The 20,608-nt window shown below is 42.5% G+C and overlaps 1 protein-coding gene across 2 annotated transcripts in view; it reads right to left on the bottom strand.

Moving 5' to 3' along the window:
* The window catches only part of ILRUN (inflammation and lipid regulator with UBA-like and NBR1-like domains), a 66,050-nt gene extending 52,712 nt beyond the window's left edge, over positions 1 to 13,338 (bottom strand). Inside the window, exon 1 of one of the 2 annotated variants that reach the window (XM_053244019.1) lies at positions 12,993 to 13,338. In XM_053244019.1, coding sequence (XP_053099994.1) covers positions 12,993 to 13,150 — 158 coding nt within the window. In that variant the 5' untranslated portion in view covers positions 13,151 to 13,338. The remainder of the gene's footprint in view (positions 1 to 12,992) is intronic. The other variant, XM_053244020.1, reaches the window with a different exon arrangement.
* Between the last annotated feature and the right edge of the window lie 7,270 nt (positions 13,339 to 20,608).

The following is a 20,608-nucleotide window of genomic DNA, read 5'->3' as shown; positions in this document are numbered from 1 at the left end:
CAGACAACAATAGAGTACAACAGAAAAACAGAATGGCAGTTATATAATGCTTCTGTTCTCATGCCCCAATGAGGTCTTTTTGCAGCTCTCTGGACATAGACATTCACCAAGATTGTCACAATTAAAGTTTCAACAGAGGAGGCAAAGATGTTGCACACCTCAGAGGTAAATAAGGATGAGGTTCACATTGGAGGTGTGGGACAGTGGCAAAGCAGACACTAGCCACCAACATGAACACAAACCACTTCTTCCTCTTTATGAAGCAGTCCCAGAACAGAGATGAGCATCTGGGCACTGATGCATCAGTAAACTACAACATGCCCCACAGGAGGTGACCTGGCGAGGGGAGCACCTTACTCCTCCTCTTCATCCAGCAGTGGTTCCAATGATGACAATACATATGAACAGTGCACAACTGGGGGTCCCAGGAACACAACAAGCCCAAGGTAAGCATTCATCATATACTCAGGAAAGAAACTAGAGACTAAGATACTAAATTAGGGCTATTAGACAGAACATCCAGCTCTTCTCTAATTTATTTGTGCAGAAGCACAGCTAAAGAACAAACAGGTAAAAGAGTACCTGAACTTAGGTTTGACTGCAACAAGCTCCATCATAAAGTCAAGCATAGTCTTTCTGATCTCCCCAACAGGTGATTCCTCAAATAAAGAACTTCAGAAGCAGAAAAAGGTGCACACACGCTTACTAGGAAAGAAATCAAGGACTTGTGAAATAGAAAAGCATGGTACTTAGGCAGAGGCAACTACACTCTTTCTTTCTCTCACACTGCCCCCTCCTCACACACAGGTAACATGTTCCAGCTGCCAATCACTGGGCAATATATTATAACGCACCATTCTCTACCCACAGGCAGCCAAGGAATCAGACATTTTAATGCAACACTGTCATAACATATACTACTATTAACATTATTCAATAAACGTCCTAAATAACTCATCTGTTTCTTTGTTCTCATAAGAGTTTTTAACACTAGAAAACATTCACCACATACACACATCATTTTATCCTTAGAACATATCTTAGATGAGTTAACAGTGAAATACATGCCCAACTGGAGGAAATGCAACATTAATGTTGGGTACTTAACTTCACTGCCACTGGGGATGGAGTTCAACAACTCCCCCAACAGCCACTCTTACCAAGCGAGTGGGGCTGGGCAAGCATCAGGTGTCCTCTGCAGCTGTTGGTGGTGGGGAATATTCTACAAGCTCCAGGGAAAATACCACCCATATATTCCTAAGTAGCCTAGAAGATACAGGGAAGATAACACGGCTGGGGAAAGAGACTGGGAAAGCTTTGTTAATGTGGGTGAGGTAAAGGCAAAACTGTCCAAGAACTGTGTCCTGAATAAGACAACTGGTTCATCCAGCCCACTGTCTTCAATATTTCAAGCAAGAGGTCTTTCCCAAGACGGCTTCCTGAGTTCCTTTAACTCAAAGCGCAAGAAATTAAAGTTCTCGTTTTGCATCCCGATGCTCTACCGTTTGGTGCATACCCTCTTCCTATAGCCTCTCCTAAACCATGCAGTTTGACCAGAAGTCTGGAGGCCTGTGAATGACCCCAGCGTTCCATTTCTGGAAAATTATGAATTAAAATGTTTTACTTGAAACTATTCATATGTTCTAAATAAATTATCCTCTATTTGGGTTGACTTAAATATTTAACTTAAAAAGTGCCCCATGTTAACTGCATGTGCTGCATAAATATTAGGCCTGGGTAAGTTTTCTCTCCAATTTTTTTCATCTGTGTGCGGAATGAGTTTTGTTCTGGGTAGGAGTATCAAGGCAGTGTGTGAGCACACGCATTCAGAAAGGGACCTTCCTGATTCAACCTGAGCGGGATCTAAAATTAACTGAGCAGACATCAAAAAACTTGTGAGCGCAGGCATGTGCACACACCTTAGAGGGAACAATGGCCTGGGTATGGCCCAAAATGTCCAAGTTCCAACCTAACACATGACAGTGGCACTATTGGGAGGAGCTGACATAGCACCTCCCAACTGTCAAATTGGGTCTTATCAGGTCAGAACTCCAGCATTCATTTGGGCCTCCTGCCCTCTTCTCCTCCATAGTTGTACCTGAGTGGGGCCCTGAGGGTTCTGCTCAGGGCCTGCTCTAGGGCCACTCAGAGTCCTACAAGAAAAGCTGTCCTACTAGGTGCCTGAATGGGCCAGCTGCTTCTGCAATTACTTAGGCTACTCAGACACCTAGATGGAAGGCTAGAGAAAAAACTAATTTTAAAAAATCAACTCTCTGTTTTGTGTGCTGCTTCTGGAACGAAGAGGAAGTGAGGCAGCCTGTCCCCTGCCATGATCCACCTACAAGGGAGGAGGTGGCGGCGGCGGCAAGGGAGGGCAATCCAAAAATATGTCAGATTATCTGTGAGTTGAAGAACAGCAGCAGGGATCTTAGTCTGAGTTCCAACTGCTGGAGGCCCTTGCTGTCACTGCGAAAATCCCTCCACCAGCTCCGACACAACTGCATAGTTCTGAGTGTCTCAAAAGTTTTCCAAATAGCCACAAGTATTTGTACTTTTATGTATCTAATTAGGCAGAGATTCAATAAAACACAATTAATGTGGTTTAAATATTACAGGTGGCCCTTGTTAATTCACGGGATTTCTGTTCCAGCCTACAACCATGGATAATTAAACTATGAATAATGAGACCTCGAGTCTATGGGAATTGGGGGGTTAGGTTCCAGAGTCTTGGAGAGTGACCAAAAAGTCACCAACCCACCCACCGCCCCCCAAAAACCACTCAGGAAAAACAGCAGAAATAAGGATGGAGCACAGCACTGTACCTTGGCCACCTCAGCTCTCCTACTCTCCAGATGTTCCAGCAGTGGTCCCCAGATCCTTCAGTAATACATAATAGTGATGAAGTTTCCCCAACCTACATCTGAAGTCCAACACTTAGCAGCACAAGCCCCTGGCCTGACCGGTTGGCAGGATGGCCAAAGAGGCAGCACAGAATTCAATGCACTTCATGTAAACACACAGGGAAGTTTCTTCACTCCACTGCTCCACTACTGGAGTTAACACATAATCTCTCTCTCTCCACTCACTGGCTTGCAGCAGCACAAATCAAGTTTAAAAAACAGTGGAGTTCCTTCACTCCATCTCCAGTCTTCTGCTTGGAGCACAGATCAGTTAGCAGTAGCAGACCCTGCTGAGGCAGATCTACTGTCCTCATCCTCATCACTGTCATCCTCCTTGAAGCCATAGAAGGTGCAGGTGTCGCTTTCCAATGATGACCACTCTGCAGCTGTGGTGGTGGGTGTAGCCACCTCTCCTAAATAGCTGGTGATAGTCGTCTGCTTCCCCCGTTTTGCAGAGCCTGGTAGGTGTCCTTATAGGGTTGAAAAGCAGTCTAAAGCTGCCTTTTTAACGATGCTGCACTCCTCAAGAGATCAATCTTGAAGACTTTGTCCGCCAAGGTGATCCCCAGCTGCAGAACCTTGGACAGCCCCTTTGTGGTGAGAGGTTTGGAGAGCATCTCTTCCTCTTCCTCCTCTTCTTCCCCACTCTCTCAGGAGTTGCCTGGATGATGTCCTCCAACTCTTCCTCCATCAACTCCTTTTGATGTGATTGGAGGAGTTCCTCCACCTCATGTGGCTCAATGTCTTGCAGGCCTTCTCCACCAACGGTGCACAGAAGGTTAGTGATCAGCTCTACTGCATCAGCTTCTGGGAATGGCTGCAGCAGATGAAGAGGTGACTGCCCCAGGCCACAACTTCTTCCCAATTGCATTCCATGTCTGGGATTTAATCTCTGCAAGCAATGCCACGGTGTTCTCAATGCAGTCCACAATGCTATATCTCCTCCAGCAATCGCTGACTGACATAGCGGGATCAGCTTCCATGAGATCCAGCATCTTCCTGATGGTGCGGCAATTGTTATAGGACTTGAGAGCTAGTATCAGGTCTTGGTACATCGGTTGGATCAAGAAGATGTTGCTGGGGAGCAAGAAGGTCATCTGCAGGTCCAGGTGTTCAAACTGCAGGGTCTCAGGATGGCCAGGGGCATTGTTGAGCATTAGGAGGACTTGGGAGGCCAGATATTTCTGCACTCATGCAAAAAGAAGTTATGGATCCAGTCAGAAAAAACCACTGCCGTCATCCATGCTCTCCTGTTGGCTCTCTGCAAGATGGGAAGCTGGCTTGTATACTTCCCTTTCAGGGCACAAGGGTTCTGTGCTCGGTAGAGGAGCATGGGCTGGACCATGCAGTCCCCTGCAACATTGCCGCACACCAGCCACGCGAGGTGGTGTTTGGCTGCCTCAAAACCCAGAGCAGTTTTTTCTTCTTTGCTGGTGAAGGAGTGGGATGGCATCCACTTCCAGAACAGACTTGTCTCTTCAGCATCGAAGACATGCTTGGCTGTGTATGCTCCAGACTCAATCAGCTGCTGGAACTCCACCGGAAATCTTTGTGCCTCTTCATGGTCATCTAATGCTGCTTCCCTGCCAAGTTGACATTTTGGAGGCTGGAGCAGTACTTGAATCTTTCAAACCAGCCCTTGTTTACCTAGAAGCCATGCTCAGCACCTTTGAATGCTCCCACTGCTTGACCACCTCCAACTGCTTCTAGAACCACAATGCTTTCTCACAGACTACAGGTCCACTCAGTGGTATGTTCCTCTGCACTTGATCCTCTATCTGCAAACTGAGGGCCTTTCCCATCTGTTCCATGAGAGGATCAAGTGGATGGAATGCCACCTTCAGAATCAGAGACATGCCGGACACCACACTCGCATGTATACTTGCTTTTCGTTATGGAGAGAACAGTGGACTCATTGATGCCATATTGTGCTACAGATGCTGCACTGTCCCCATGAACCAACATAGCCAGCAGCTTCACCTTCGCACTCAAGAACAACACTTTGCAAGACCTTTTGCCACTCTCCACTGTGCGCTTGCTCATTTTGACTGTAGAGGAAGGAAAAAATTGTACAATGGTGTACGGGACAGTACAACCCCTCCCCCACACCTCCACACAAAACTGATAAAGTATAGCACAGGGCAGTGCAGTAACTTAATTAAAATCAATTTCCAATGGATACTTAAAATCAATTTTTAATGGGCAATTTATAGTACATACTGAAACTAATTTTAATTTTAATTGCAATTTAAATTAAGTACAGTTATCTAGTACAGCACAGTACTATAATTACCAAGATGAAAAAATTTAATCTGAATTTTTAAATTAAAAAATAGAATTTCATAAGAATTAAAATTCAATTGATTAAAGTGATAATTAACATCTTACCAGGGCTTCACAGTGCTGCAAGAGGCTCTTCCAAGAAGCTGCACAGGAATGACTGAAAAAAGGCTCCCAAAGGCTCCCACAGGTTTGTGAAGGCTCCAAAGAAATATACAAAATGGCTCCAAAAGCTATGGAACAATGGCTCCTAAAGGCTCTCAATGGTTCCCTGAAGACACCAAAGGCTACCCAAAGCTGCCAAATGCTCTTTAAATTGTCTTCTAAACACAAAAAACCCACTAAAAAAACCACACAACAAATCATTCCTCCAATCCTCCTCAAAACTCTTCTCACTACCCACAAGCACATGCAGGAAGAGCACAACCATATATAGATGGATCTGTGCAACAAAAACGATGGATATGCAAGATTGGCCTACTGCGGATACCGAGGTTGGGTCTATATGTCCCAACTGTGGATACGCAGAACTGCATGTGCCAGGACCGCAATTGAAGAGGGCCACCTGTATAGTCAAATTCAAGGCTTTTTATGGAAGTTTGTTTCATTAGAACTGTAAAAGCTTAAATACAATATGCAAATATGATTTATACTAATACTTCTGACTTATCCAGTTAAACAAAAGAAATGTCATTTGCTTTGTACATTTGCTCAAAGTGAAACCAGAAAGTTTTGCTTTCACTTGCAAAGATGAAAATGGAATTTTAGCTTTTATTTTTATTTGACTTGAACAGCCAAATCAAGTGAATTCATAACTTATTTTGTTTGGGTTATGTGTACTGTACTTGGATTATGTAAATTTGGAATGTGTTTTTTACCCACACATTCCCAAATAATAAATAAATAAAGCTGTGTGTGAAACACAAACACTGTGTGTACACACACACCTCTTAGGGAAAGTCTCCTGAAAAAAATGAATTACAATTTTGGAAGTGCCCAATTTGCCTGATATTGGTATTCATCCATTATGCTGCAATGTTTCATATAATTAGTGGCATTAGAAAGAGAAGATCTTTTGTTTCACATCACTGGATCCTGAGAAGGTAGAGTCCAACTAAGGTAATGTATCACAGCCTAGGCCTATTGAACACTACCAGAGTCCTTCTGCAGGAAGTAACTAGCTATCATACTGTTCTCTGAAATATTAGGACTAAGTTTTGGTTAAATGTTGTACGGCAAAACTTTTTTCCACCATGTAGCTGCTCACATGGTAGGAATTTGCTTGGGGGGCAGGCATGATGCATGAGGGGGGAAAGAATGGACTTCAAAGGATAAAACAGATGAGAAACCTCATTTTTATTACGCCAAGTTCCTAAATAACCAAGGAGTTCAATTTCTCTTCCTTCACACATTCCCCATGCCTGTGAATTGTTTGCATATCCCAATCTGTATCGTATTTGCTGTGTTTTATTTGTTTTGTTGTTTTAAACATCACTTTTACTGCTGTGAATCCCACCCCCACCCTGGAGCAATATTGTACTGGAGGAGCAGGGTATACATATTTTTAATATTATTTGAGACACTAATACAGGCCTAAAGGTAGGTGGTGTGTACTGTTCGCTGTTCTCTAATTCTTTTTTCATGTGTGCGGAATGAGTTCTCTTCTGGGTGACAGTATCAAGGCAGTGTGTGCACATGTGCATTCAGAATGAGGCCTTCCCAAATCAACCAGAACAGGATCTAAAATTAACTGAGTGGATATTAAAAAACGTGTGAGTACGCGCATGTACGCATGTCTTTGAGGAAACACTGGTGTGTGGGTGTGTGTGCGCACGCACGTGTAAACATGCATAAAAATGGGCTTGCAGTATGCAAGCATTCCTTCTGTTTCACAAAATGACCATGCACTCAGTATTGCCTCTAACAAGGCTTTCCAGATGTTGACTACAACTCCCATAATCCCCAGCCAAAGGCCACTGCAGCCGGGAATGCTGGGAGGTGTCATCAACAACATCTGGGAAGCCCAGTTAGAAGGAACACTGCATGCACTCTCCCTTTACTCCTTGCTAGTTGACCAGAAAAGCTGCTTTTTTTTTGTTTTGTTTTTTAAAATTCCTTTATTAAAGGCAGAACATTACATAATATATCACAGAATGCTTAACAACTCATACACTTTAGCTTCCTAGAGATCAGGTCTCATTATTATTAGTTAGCCCAAACAAATCTGAGCATTTTATGAATAACCACATCTTTCCTTATCTGAATATAACAAGCAGACAACACTCTACTATAATTTCTTTGACTGATAAAAAAATATTAAGTCTTTCCAGACTGCAAAAAGAATATGGCTTTCCTTATGTTAGGAGATGCAACAAATGGGTTAATTTCTCTGCCAAAGCTATAAACCAAAACTTACTGTATCATTCATCTAAAGATAATATTCCATACTTCCAATTTTTAGTTATCACTAATCTGGCCGCTATTAACACATAATTCACCAGCTCTTTAGATTTTATTACTTTATGATCTTAAGTAAATATTCCCAACAATGCTAGTTGAGGTTCTATTTTAATTTCCTAATTAATGTTTTTACTCATTTCTGCAAACACCAAGTCCCAAAACGTTCTAATCCTTGGGCACATCCACCATAGATGAAAATATGTGCCCTTCTCATTACAGTTGATTCAACTGAGCTTATATTTATTTTTAACAGTATATGCCCATTTCACGGGAGTCATGTACCATCCATAAATTTTAAGACAGTTTTCTCTAATTTGAGCAAAAGATGAAAATATAGGGTTAGAAAAACAAATCCTATTCCAATACCCCTTCAATGGCCATTTGTAAATCATTTTCCCAAACAGATTTTAATCCATTCAATGGTGAGATCTTCTTCTACTCCAACTGTCTGTGGTGCCCTTAGATGTCCGGGGCTGCACACGTGCTACACTGATTGGCTCAGTGTGTGTCTACTCTATGCACTCTAGGTGTGGGTAATCTGTTGAACCCCATTCATGATGGGGGTTGGAGATTGCAATTATTCCTCGTGAATGAGGAATTCCCAGTAAGTGTGGGTCATATGTTTGCGTTGATTAAGTCCTTGCCCTTTGTACACACCGCCTGTCGCTACGACTGACTGGATGGTTTAGTGAGGTCCTCGGATTTCACTAAATAGCATAAAAGTTTTGATGTTAGCCCTTTAGTTGATATATTGATTGATATCTAATAGGGTTGTGCAAGAAACGGATCTTGTGTTCCATTCCAAGTTTGCAAGGCTACGCAAGATCTGCTGAACCTTCCATTGGAACAAACAGTTGAGCTGGTTGTTCCAACAGAACAACCTCGAGTGACATTTTGGATTCCAAAATGGCATTCTTATGGCCTCTGAGCACAAGCAGTGGCCATTTTCATGGTGGTGCTGACCATGCAAATGGCTGCTGCACATGCACAACAGCCAAAAGAGTGCCATTTTGGATTCCAAAATGGCACTTGGAAAGTTCCGATGGAACAGGATCGTTCTGTTCGAACTACCAGCTCAGCCAGTTTTTCCTGTGGAAGGTTCAGCAGATCTTGTGTTCTGTTGAAAATGGGATATGTTACTAAAAATAAATGTATGCTCAGTTGAAATAACTCTAATGAGAAGGGCACATATTTTCATCTATGGTGGATGTACCCAAGGATTAGAACCTTTTGGGACCTGGAACATTCTGAGTGTTCCAAGCTCTGAACAGGCTTTTCATCTGAAGAGCCTAATATCTAATATTAATTTGTCAAATTTACTAAGTTGTCTTTTGGTTGCTTGGATATTTGGTTGAGAAAATTTCAGTTGTAGCAAATGTAGCCAAATAAGATTGAAATAGGAAATGTTGTGTTTTATTTCTTCCAAGGAAACTAATGTACCATTACAGTACATCTCTCTCACTCTGACCCAATAATTGGGTCAGGGTAAGAGTATATACATTCTCCTATGTATGATAGGAGGAAACCCTATTATACCCTCCAAATATTCACACACACAAAGGATGGTCTACAACTAATAATAGTGATGAGTGGAGGGAGATAGGCAAGATTGCCATCCTCTCCAAATCTCCATAGTTGGCTTTAAAAATGGATTAGAAGTAGAATTAATGATCTTTCTAATAAGGTCAGCACAAATGGCGAACTTTTAATCTGTTTTTTTAATACACCATGGAGCTCCAAGGAGAACCCTAATGTAAGTTCTATATTGGCTACCATTCCCACAATATTTCTTAGCCTGAGTATCCCCAACAGCAGGGTTGGGGATACCCAAGCCACCATCATCTGACCCAGTTTGCAACACATTCCAAGAAACCCTTAGCTTTTTATTTGAATGTATAAAGGAAAGCAATAATGTTTGCCATTGTTGGATTGTAGAAAATAAACTAGTTGGAAGAACCTGAAATAGATACAATTTGGGTAATAAAAACATATTAACAGCAGCTATACGGACCATCAAGAACGTTGAAATTTATCCCAACTTTTAATTTTCTTTTAATATACTTAATGACAGCACATAATTCAATTTATTTAACACTGTTAATTTATTAGAAATTATAACTTTTCATTTGTTTTTAATATATAATAGTGTTGCTGCCAAGTTCACTAATCTTGGTGCTAAAAAGATAAATTCCAGGAGAGCAAACTAAGATATCTAGTGCAAAATTTTTCTTTTTCAAGATTTCTTAAGTGAATTTCATGGAAACCTTTCACAAATAGAAATCCAAATAATATAGCCTGTTTCTTCATCATTCTGTGCAAGTCCAGACTTCTTGTTTGTAAAGGAACCTGCGAAAACTGCCAAACTTTGTCAGAAGGCATAATTTCCCCTGCTTCTCTAATGGAAGAGTTTTCCCGCATTTTACGGGAAATTAATCAATTTTTTTCAGGCGTGGTGGATGTATTTCTGGTAGTGCAGGCAAGGTCTAGAACCTATCTGCAAAACAGCATGTTTCTATCTTTTGTGGTTTGGTCTTGGAGTTTCATATCAATGAGTTTCATGTCAGCTCTACATCACACTATCTCTGTCATATAAACACACTTAGGATATTTTCAACCATTTCAACCACAAAAACATGGCCACAAGTTACAAATCGACACGGATCAGGATCCACCATCTACAATGCTTATGCAGTGTTCCCTGTAAAAAGGATTCACAGTAGTTGTTGACTGCAACTCCCAGCATCCCCAGCTGCAATGGCCTTTAGCTGGGAGTTGTAGTTGTATGGGAGTTGTAGTTAACAGCACCTGGGAATCCCTCTTACAAAGAACAGTACTTACACACTGCAAAAGAGCAGCAAAAATCCATACACTATTGTGTCTAAACGACCACGAGCCACACCATGTATTATGCAATGTCACAGGTACATTTGATGCATTTCTGTATGATACTCAGTTGTAGGGACAATCAATTCCAAACAAAGTCAACATTTATTGTAGTTGGAGTGATAGGTATGACTCTAAGAAATCCAGATTCAAGATCACTGGGCAACCCTAATGAGTCAGCATGGCACAGTTCTTAAAAAGAATACAGATGAAGTGATAACCTATCTCTAGAACATATAACTTTAGACTGCAGGTGGATTCTCACATGACTTAATGTTGCTCCATATTATTAAAAAAAAGTCTTCCATATAGAGAAGTACATGTAAGAGGTAAGATTTCCAGCCCTTACCTATTCCTGACATACCTGTTTTCTGTGCATAACAGGTGCTTCTCCCCATTGGGAAGAATTCAGTTATGTAAGCCCCCACCTACTGTCTGAACTGGTATATTCCAGGCACAGGTTTAATACTGCATGAACCATTTATAAAAACTAGGCCCGTTCTCAATCTATATTATCACCAGTGTTCCCTCTAAGAGGAATTCCCAGATGTTGTTGACTACAACTCCCATAATCCCCAGCCAAAGGCCATTGCAGCTAAGGATGTTGGAAGCTGTAGTCAACAACATCTGGGAATCCCTGTTAGAGGGAATACTGGTTACCACAGATTACGGCTGTGAGGATAAAATGAGAATCCTGTGTAAATCAGCCTGTGATCCTTGGGGAAAGAGCAGAATACAAGTTTAACAATAAAACAATTATATACCATAAAACTCAAGATATTGGTTTGCTAACATCCCAATCTGAATCACATTTACCTAGATATAAGCCTCATTTATTTCAATTTGATTTTTCTACAGTTATGTAGGTAAGTGTACTTATCACCTTCCCAAACTATGCTTTAAAAAAAGCATTCGCCCCAAATCTTCATCAAAATGATGCAAGTTTCACACTCAGATTGCAGGAACATGTGAACACATTCCTTGAATTATTTTCATTACTTTTGCAAACTTGTTATTTTTATAAAAATGTTTAAGGCAAAAAAGATTGAGAAAGATTATGCATGGAGTAGAGGGGAGTAAGGCTGGAAATGTACAAGGAACAGAAGGCATAAGAAAGCACAGAGAACTATGTAGAGCACTTTACAACCAGTTACTGAAAACATGTTCAGACACCACACCCCCATAGATTTCCACATATGGCCTGCATGGCTTTTTAAAATAATCAAGCTGTAGACTAGAATCCCTCTTTTTAAACAAGTTGAGATGCTTATGATTCCAGACATTTGATTGTGTGTCAAATGTCTGGCATGTACAGCTGTGGTCAGCATAGCCTATGGTCCAAGATTGCACACTGGTTCTTTTACTCTCTGATATCAACCAGCACAATCCTATACAGAGTTGAGCTTGGATATGAGTTAATACAATTCAATTCCCACCTCCGACAGACTAATTGTGTAGCCAGGGACACATCATCATCCCGCATTTCAACTTCCCACTGAAAACTTGGGGATTGTGATCTGACTAAAAAGACTGCTGGGAAAGGAAGCACAATGAACTGAAAAGTACTTTGCAAATCAAAAGTGTAAGTCAAGAACTAATTATAAACATGGCCATGCCTGTTGATGACACAGTAGGTTTCAAACACTGTTTGAACTTTCAGCACCAAGCCTAAAGGGAAGAAATCCATATTTTGGGAAGTGATACCAGGAGAAGAATGCTGATGTATCCCCTAAACTCTGGTGGTGTTAAATGGTAATAATCCTCATTCTCAATATGTAATTAACCCATGACGTTATATGCAGTTATCTTCCAGATAAGAAGGCAGGACTATTGAGAGAAGAGACCTATGCAGAGATCATATATTGCACTTAACGGTTTTCTAGTAGGAAAAGACCAATCTGGTCTTCCAGACATCTTTGCATTTCAGGACACATGAAAACTTGCATTTAGCCCTGAAATGCAACAACAAAAACATGCGACCTACGTTGTCACAAAGCACAGACTTTAGGATGAGCAACAGACTAAATCCGAGATGAAGCCTGACTCTAGTCGAAGTAGGCCTCAACCAACGCCTTTAAGAAGCTGCTGCTTTTTGTTTTGGCGACACTCGTACGACTTGTCTTGCAAGGGAAGAAGCGTCACACTCAGGTTGTTTACACTGGGCAGAGTTGGTCTACCTTACTGAGGGACGCTGCGCTGCGCTGCACTGCACTCCTCACGCCAATGTGCTCGTGATCCAACTCACACCCGGGCTGCTTTAACGGGATAGCCGCCTCGACAGGGTGACGGGCTCGGGAGGAGCGCCGCTTCCCAGGGCAGAGGGCAAGTTGGGCCTGACAAAGTGTTCTTCTGGCGAAGCCCCAGGCCGGCGCTCAGCCCTCCGGAAAGGACATCGACCTACAGTCAGGACGACCCCCAGCCACACTCCGCTTCCCCCACCCCGCCGTCCTGTTCCCCCCCGGGCTGTACCAGTTTGTCATGTCCAGGAAGAAGGCGCAGCCGGCCGGGCTAAGCTGGAAGCCAAGGAGTCGCTGGAACTCGCCAATAAGCACGTCCTTGTCGGTGGTTCCCAAGCAGCTAAATTTCTGCATCAGCTCGGCATCCAGGTCCACGTCCATCCCCTCCATGGCGACGGGGCTCCCTTTGCCCGCGCCAGCCCGACCCCTTCCACTAGGCCCCGGGCTGCCCGTGAGCCGCTTCTACTGCCGCCTCCTCAGAGCTGCATGGGGGGAGGGGGAGCGGGGGAGCGAGCGAGCGAGTGAGTAGCACGCAGAGCACGCCGACGTCCTCTGCGTCATCACGTGTCGTTACCTCACAGACGTGATGGTGTCATCGCGCACGACACAAAACATAAACATCCCAATGCAGTACAGACAAGGAAGAAGAAAGTGGGAGGTGCTAATTCCATATGCAAATAATATATGCTGAGCGAATAGGGTAGGAATTTTTATTGGAGTAGCCAGATTTGACATGTTTGCTTGAATGAAAGTCCCATTGAGTTGAATGGAGCTTCTGACTCCTAATAAGTGAAACCAAGATTGCAGCCTGGATTATTACAGTGAGAGGTTGCTATTTCTGTTTGCTGGACGTGTTTATTACTCTTTTCTCTGATTTAACCCTCATTTATACTGTACAATATTGTATTTCTTTTAAAAATCCCAATAAACATATTTTATGTTTGTGTGTGTGTGAGAGAGCAAGATTTCTAACTACATGATGTTCAAAAGCTAAAACAAGATATTAAAAATATGTATCATGGTCAGGACAGATGGTGATGTGGTTGAGAAGCACTCGCAGTCCAATCCAAATGCCAACCAAATGAGTTCAGTGGGGTACCACTGACCCCTGAGAAGAAGCAGGATGATTGGGCAGGCACTGGCTGATGGCCTACGCCCGTTAGAAGGCCCACACCCATCAGAAAGCCCACCAGGACAACCCCTTCACCTTCCCAGTACTGGTGGCACAGGTCAACTGAGAAACTCTTGCCACTGCTGTGCCTGGCACCCCTATCTAGAAATGGGAGCATTAATCCTTGCATGGGGTTAACTAGGGATGCCAACTCTGCCAGAAACTACTCCTGGAGATTCCCCCCAATATTTTTCACAACTTCAAGCCATTAAAATTTCCAGGATTGCTTTCAGAAGTCACCTGGAAACTGATGCCAGTTCTTGGAGACTCCAGGCCAGTCCTGGAAGGTTGTCAACCCTAGGCCAATAGGAGAAGGACAAGCTACCAAGCAGGTTTCTTGCCCAACTGCCCAAGATATTTGTTGTGTGAGCTTCTACCCTCCTCACCAGTAAGAGGTCTCTCTTCCCAAACCGACTGTGTCCTCGCAGGGGCCTTTGGTATGGAGGATGTGGGTGGTGGGGAAGCTGCCATAAATCCAAGAGACTTAATGAGTGGTAGCTGTTCTTCCCATCCTCCCCACTGGCCAATGGACTCCCTCCCAAAGGCCCCTACATCCTCACAAGGACTTCTGGGAGAAACTTCATTGACTGGTGGGGTGGGGGGGGAGGAGGAGTTGTTGCTGCTGAGGGACTTAGCAACAGTGCTGACTATTCTCCTAACTTCCAAAGGTGGGAGGGGAGGAGTTGTTGCTGCTGAATAGGTGCCCCACCACTACATTTGCTGATGGGTGTGCGAGGGAGAAGCCAGCAATGCCAGGGGTCATTGGAGGGGGGCACCATGTGCAGTATGCCATGCAGGGGGGCAGAGCAAAACTTTGTCCCAGAACCCCTAGGAACCTAGAGCTGGCACTGCATCCAACTAAAGGCAATGCCAAATGGGACAGTCATCCCATGGTTTTGCCCTATGTTTTTATCATTGTTGTTAAATAGCTGTAGGGTTTGTGTGATCTGATTGGGCCCACAGTGGCAATGGAGGGAGGCTTTAATTTAATCCTTTCCCTCCATCACAGTCCTGACCTGGATCATGGTCCCTGCTGCCATGGCTGCTTTAAAATTAGACAAGCCAGAAAGTTTTGAGCAGTCTTTGTACACTGCCTTATCACAATAGTCTGGCTTTGCCATAAGGATCACTTTTATTTATGTATGTATGTATTTATTTAACATATTTTTATACCACCCAAAACTGACGTCTCTGGGTGTTTACAACAAGATAAAAACAAAGGTAAAACATTAGTTAAAAATAAAAACAAATTTAAATCACAACCATTTAAATGTATTTTAAAAAAATATTCTAAAAACAACATTAAAACAAAACAATATCAGCCTGGGTGAACAGATGTGTCTTTAAAGACTTTTTAAAAATTGTCAGAGATGGGGAGGCTCTTATTTCACTAGGGAGCGCATTCCAAAGCCTCAGGGCAGCAACAGAGAAGGCCCATCCCTGAGTAGCTGCCAGATGAGCCGGTTGCAAATGCAGACGGACTTCTCCAGATGACCTCAATGGGCGGTGGGGTTCATTACAAAGAAGACAGTCTCTTAAATACCCAGGGCCCAAGCTGTTTAGGGCTTTATAGGTTACAACCAGCACTTTTTATTTTGCCCGGAAACATATCAGCAGCCAGTGTAACTCCTTCAATACGGGAGTAATATGCTCTCTCCTAGATGACCCAGAGACCAGCCTAGCTGCCGCACTCTGGACCAACGGTAGTTTCCGGACTACATACAAGGGCAGCCCCACATAGAGTGCATTGCAGTAATCCAGTCTGGAGGTTACCAGCAGATGTACCACTGTTTTGACATCGTCTGTCTCAAGCAATGGGGGCAGCTGGCGTATCAGGCGAAGCTGATAGAAGGCACCTCTGGCCATTCCCTAATTTACCCAAATCCCACAGAGGAAAAGTAATGTAACATTTCAATTTCAGAAAGTAAGGTTGCAAATCCAGTTCGCTGTATTGCACACTAACGGTATTTACATAGGCAGGGTTAACACAAATAAAAATATGTATTTGTAAATACACAAAAGCATGTAATAAAAAGTATTAAATATGTACAGTATATCTGTGCAGTTCATTGTGCTGGGCAAATATGGAAGTTCATGTGTTTAATTTGAGTAGTAACTTCAGCACATGATGAACTAAATCTACATACAATTAAAGCAAATTAAATCATCTGACTCATATCCATACATTATTCTATGGCCAATAAGAAAAAAGGATGTGACTAATAATGGAAGGAATTTAATCTCAGTTAAACCTCTACATGTTAAAAATGTTGGGTGTATTGTTTTTATTTATGTACAATCATTGTATTACTATTTGAGCAGAACTGCATTAAGCATGTATCTGAATCTTCCACTATTACAGATGTACTTCCCTGTAACTGTTACAGTACTACTGAGAGAACTAAGTGTTGTGGGTACAGTTATCTTATATCTATTTCTGAAAGAAATTGAAACTTTATGATCCTTATGAACACATAATTGGAGTGCCTGTGGGCAAATGGAAGCTTCCAGCAGACTTGGGTGACCCTCAGATATGTCCATGTTCAAAAAAATCTGATGGGAAAAGTGACCCCTAAACCCCAAACTGCCCTCATGTAAGTAAATGGGATGGAACTCAGAGTGCAGTCACAGAAAATAATGTGGGTAGAGCTAAGGAAGCTCTGTGATGAGGAGGGGAGAAGGAGGGCTTATATAAAACAAGCAGGCAATTTCTCAGCTTGAATAATACTCACAAGGCAGTTGCAACTCCCCCTGCTTCCGAGGGTGAAAGATATGTAGAGCTCTTTTGTTTTCTCATCAGCCAGCCACTGCATCACGTTGTGTTTCTGAGGGGGAAGGGTCTTGGTGTGGGGAGTTAACCGTCCCTTAAATAACATAAACACAACTGTAAACACACACACACAATAAACTCGACATTCACCATTTTCTTTCACAGCAGGGATATACTGCAATTTTTTTTTTGCAGGAACTTACCTATTGTTTTGCAGGAACTTACTTACTTATTGTACCACCCCCAGCACAGATGGGAGTAAGCATCATTGACCAGCAGGACTTACTTTCATTCAAACATGCACAGGATTGCACTGTAACTGGCATGCCATACTTCTCTCATCTTCTCCAGCACCCCTGCTAACTTGGCAAAGAGGCACCTTTTAACATGGTGATTCTCTTTATTTAGCAGGGGGAGAGTAACTGGCCTTATCCATCCCCAGCACAGTACCTCCAGTGACTGTTGCTGGTGTCTAATGTTTCTTTTTAGATTGTGAGCCCTTTGGGGACAGGGATCCATCTTATTTATTTATTATTTCTCTGTGTTAACCGCCCTGAGCCATTTTTGGAAGGGTGGTATAGAAATTGAATAAATTTATTATTATTATTATTATTATTATTATTATTATTATTAGCCTTAAAGTTGAATGAAAAACTAGCTTTCAACAGATTACAATATTGCCAAAACAAAACCCCATCACTTTATATACACACAATCCAGAAGCCTTTCATTCTCTAGCTGATGGCTCCTGTAAAAATTGCTTTTTTGAGTGGGGGATTCTTGGGAATAAATTAGTGCTGGGGGAAAGTGTTATTCTCCACCTTGCTGCGCACTATATTCCTGGTGGATCAGGGCCCACTACAGCTCATTTTTAAAGTCAGAATGAAGGACCACTTCCAGTCCACTTCTGCATTAAGCCTATCATCTTATAATGAGTTTAATGTCACATGTAGTTTGACCCCTGCTAACTGAGCAGAGGCACCTTTTTTAACATGGCAATTCTCTTATATTTAGCAGGGGAAGAGCAACTGGCCCTATTCAACCCCAGCACAGCATTCCTCCAGTGGCTGTTGCTGGTACCTGCCTTATGTTTTGTTTTGTTTTTAGATTGTGAGCCCTTTGGGGACAGTGGACCATCTTCTTTATGAATTGTTTATTTTTGGATTATTTATTTTTCTCTGTAAAGCGCTTTGAGAACTTTGGTTGAAGTGCGGTATATAAATATTCATAGTAGTAGTTCATAGTAGTAAAGGGACAACCTCCCAGACAGGGCAGGAGATTGGCCTATGGTTTCCACTCTTCTGAATGTCCATGTTTCAACTACTTGAGAGGGGGAAAGAACAGATGACATGGCTTTGATTGCATTAAAGAGATACAAATATTTCTACATTCCTCCCAATTAGCTTATTTCCTTCCACCCCTCCATTCAGGTGACCAACTCCAGCACTGCAGTTTGCCCATAGTATGTTCTGTTCATAATTGGTCACTGCTTTACACAGAATACTAGCGCTAGTCTTTCCATACAGTACAGCAGGGGTCAGCAACCACATGCATGCCAAAAGTGTCATGTGGAATGATTTTAGTGGCACTCATATTATTAGGGTTATCAGCTGTTCCTATGCCCGCCCTACCTGACATCAAAAGCCACCTAATGGCGCAGCGGGGAAATGACTTGAATAGCAAGCTAGAGATTGCCGGTTCTATATCCCCGCTGGTATGAACACACTGAAAGGCATCATCTCATACTGCATGGGAGATGGCAATGATAAACCTCTCCTGTATTCTACCAAGGACAATCACAGGGCTCTGTGGTTGCCAGGAGTCAACACCGACGCGATTATACACTTTACAGTACCTTTACCTTACCTGACATCAGCTGTGTGTCGCTGCTTACTGTAGAAGTCGGAGGACATCCAGAATCAGTGGCGGAGGTCTTTCTGGCTATGCCACTTCTCTCTCTTGAATGTGCACATTTGAAAAACATCAAGTGGCCACATCACTTGAATCACTGCCAGACTGAAAGCCCCATGCTAATAACTGCTTCCCTTTTTCCAGGTGGCATTCAGTGCTGTCCAGCCAGCATTACACATCGCTGGCTGGTTTGTCTCTCTCCCTTCCAGCAACTGTGTTGCTCTCATCCCTTTTGTCTCTTCCAAAATGGAAGAGACAAAGCACAAAGTTTTGCTGAAGGATAGAGAGACAGAACAGCTGGCAATGCTTAATGTTGGCTGGAGAAGTGCACTGAATGCCACCGGGAAGAAGACAGGTGGTGATCAGTGCAGGGCTTCCAGTCTTGGTGGGGAGTCTGGCAACTGGGATTGTGAGACAGTGTCATGGCCTGGCTGACACATGGGTGAGGTGGGTCTAGCAAGGTGGGGTGCTAACTTTGCTTTGAGCAGCACTCCTCTTTGAGCCACCCCTGAAGGCTTTTTTTATTTTACACTTTTGAATGGTTGCTGACCCCTGTAGTACAAGATTGTGCTTTAAATCCCCCCATCCCAAAATTGCCCCAAGGCAAAAATCATTAATTTTAAAAAGGGATGAGAACAGGGAGTGCAATGGTTTGGCAATACTGTTATATGGACTCAAAAGTAATACCTAAGTGGAAAAGATTGATGTCCATTCCAGAGAAAAAGCCTGCTGTGGGAACAACCAGGGTCAGAAAACTGAGGCTTTTTGGCTTGATGGATCTAAGCACTGGTGCACTTTTGGGGAAGGAGATCAGATACACCTCTGCAGGTACTACAGTACACAGGCAATGGCATCACACATCTCCATTGCTCTCATTCAAAGGAAACTAAAGCTGTTGGCACAGCCCCTGACATCTCATCACTTGGAGTCTGAAAGTGGAGTACGTACTTCAACCACAGTGTAATGTTGCCAGTGCCTAAGAGATGTCAGTTATGCATAGCAACATGAAGCAACATCTGAGGAGCTACAAGAAAACTACAAATTTTGAAGGAAACCTATGCTTGTAAATCAAACTTCAGAGAAAATAGAGAGACTCAGATAAAAACAAATCCTCAGAGAAGGGGTGGGAGATCAAAAAGAAAAGAAAGAAAAAAGATCCTCAGAAAAAGATCAAAAAAGAAAAATAGATCAAAGTTTAAAAGATCAAAATAGAGCAAAGATAAAAAAGAAGAGAAATAGATCAAAATAGATACAATTGATAAAAATAGATTAAATAGATCAAAGCAAAAAGAAAAATAGATCCTCAGTGAAAATAGACACTCAGGGGTAATATAGATTAATTCTGCAAATTTAGCTTGCTAATGGATGCATGCAAGGGAAAGCTATTTATTTATTTATTTATTTTTCCTTTTGTCCCAGAAACCTTGAAGAGGAATCTGAGGAGGAAATTATATTTAAAGACCTGAGATAGGACACTGAGGGGATGTAGCCAAACCAGTCTTGCATTACACATTGATTGATTGCCAACAGGCAGACAATGACATAATAACGCAGCATGAAATTTCAAAAAGCATAATACTGCATTATGAGGGGAAATAAATTGAGTACTCGTAAGTGGTACGTTGATGGGAGAAGATATGAAAGGCAGCAGCGAGCCTAGGAAGAGGAACTTAATAAAGTACCGAAAAAGCAATCGGACGGTAATTAAATATATAAATTGAAAACCATAGAGATGAAAAGTCCAGTAACGGAACCAACTGCTAAACCCCTAGTAAATCTCCTCTTCCCTTGTAGGCAGAAAATGCGATTTTATAGAGAAAATGTCTTTTAATTAACAAATAAACAACATTTACGACTGCCGTACACGATCATAACACTAGGCAATGCAGACCCAAGACTGCAAATCCCGGTACGTAATGCGGCAATTGAGTACTGGATCTTAGCCAGTCCCGCACATTCAAAATCGTTTTTCCCCCTAAAGAAAGCATGGAGAGAG

Source organism: Hemicordylus capensis, chromosome 4, assembly GCF_027244095.1.
Source record: "Hemicordylus capensis ecotype Gifberg chromosome 4, rHemCap1.1.pri, whole genome shotgun sequence".
Lineage (NCBI taxonomy): Eukaryota > Metazoa > Chordata > Lepidosauria > Squamata > Cordylidae > Hemicordylus > Hemicordylus capensis.
This window is presented reverse-complemented; position numbering and strand designations above follow the sequence as displayed.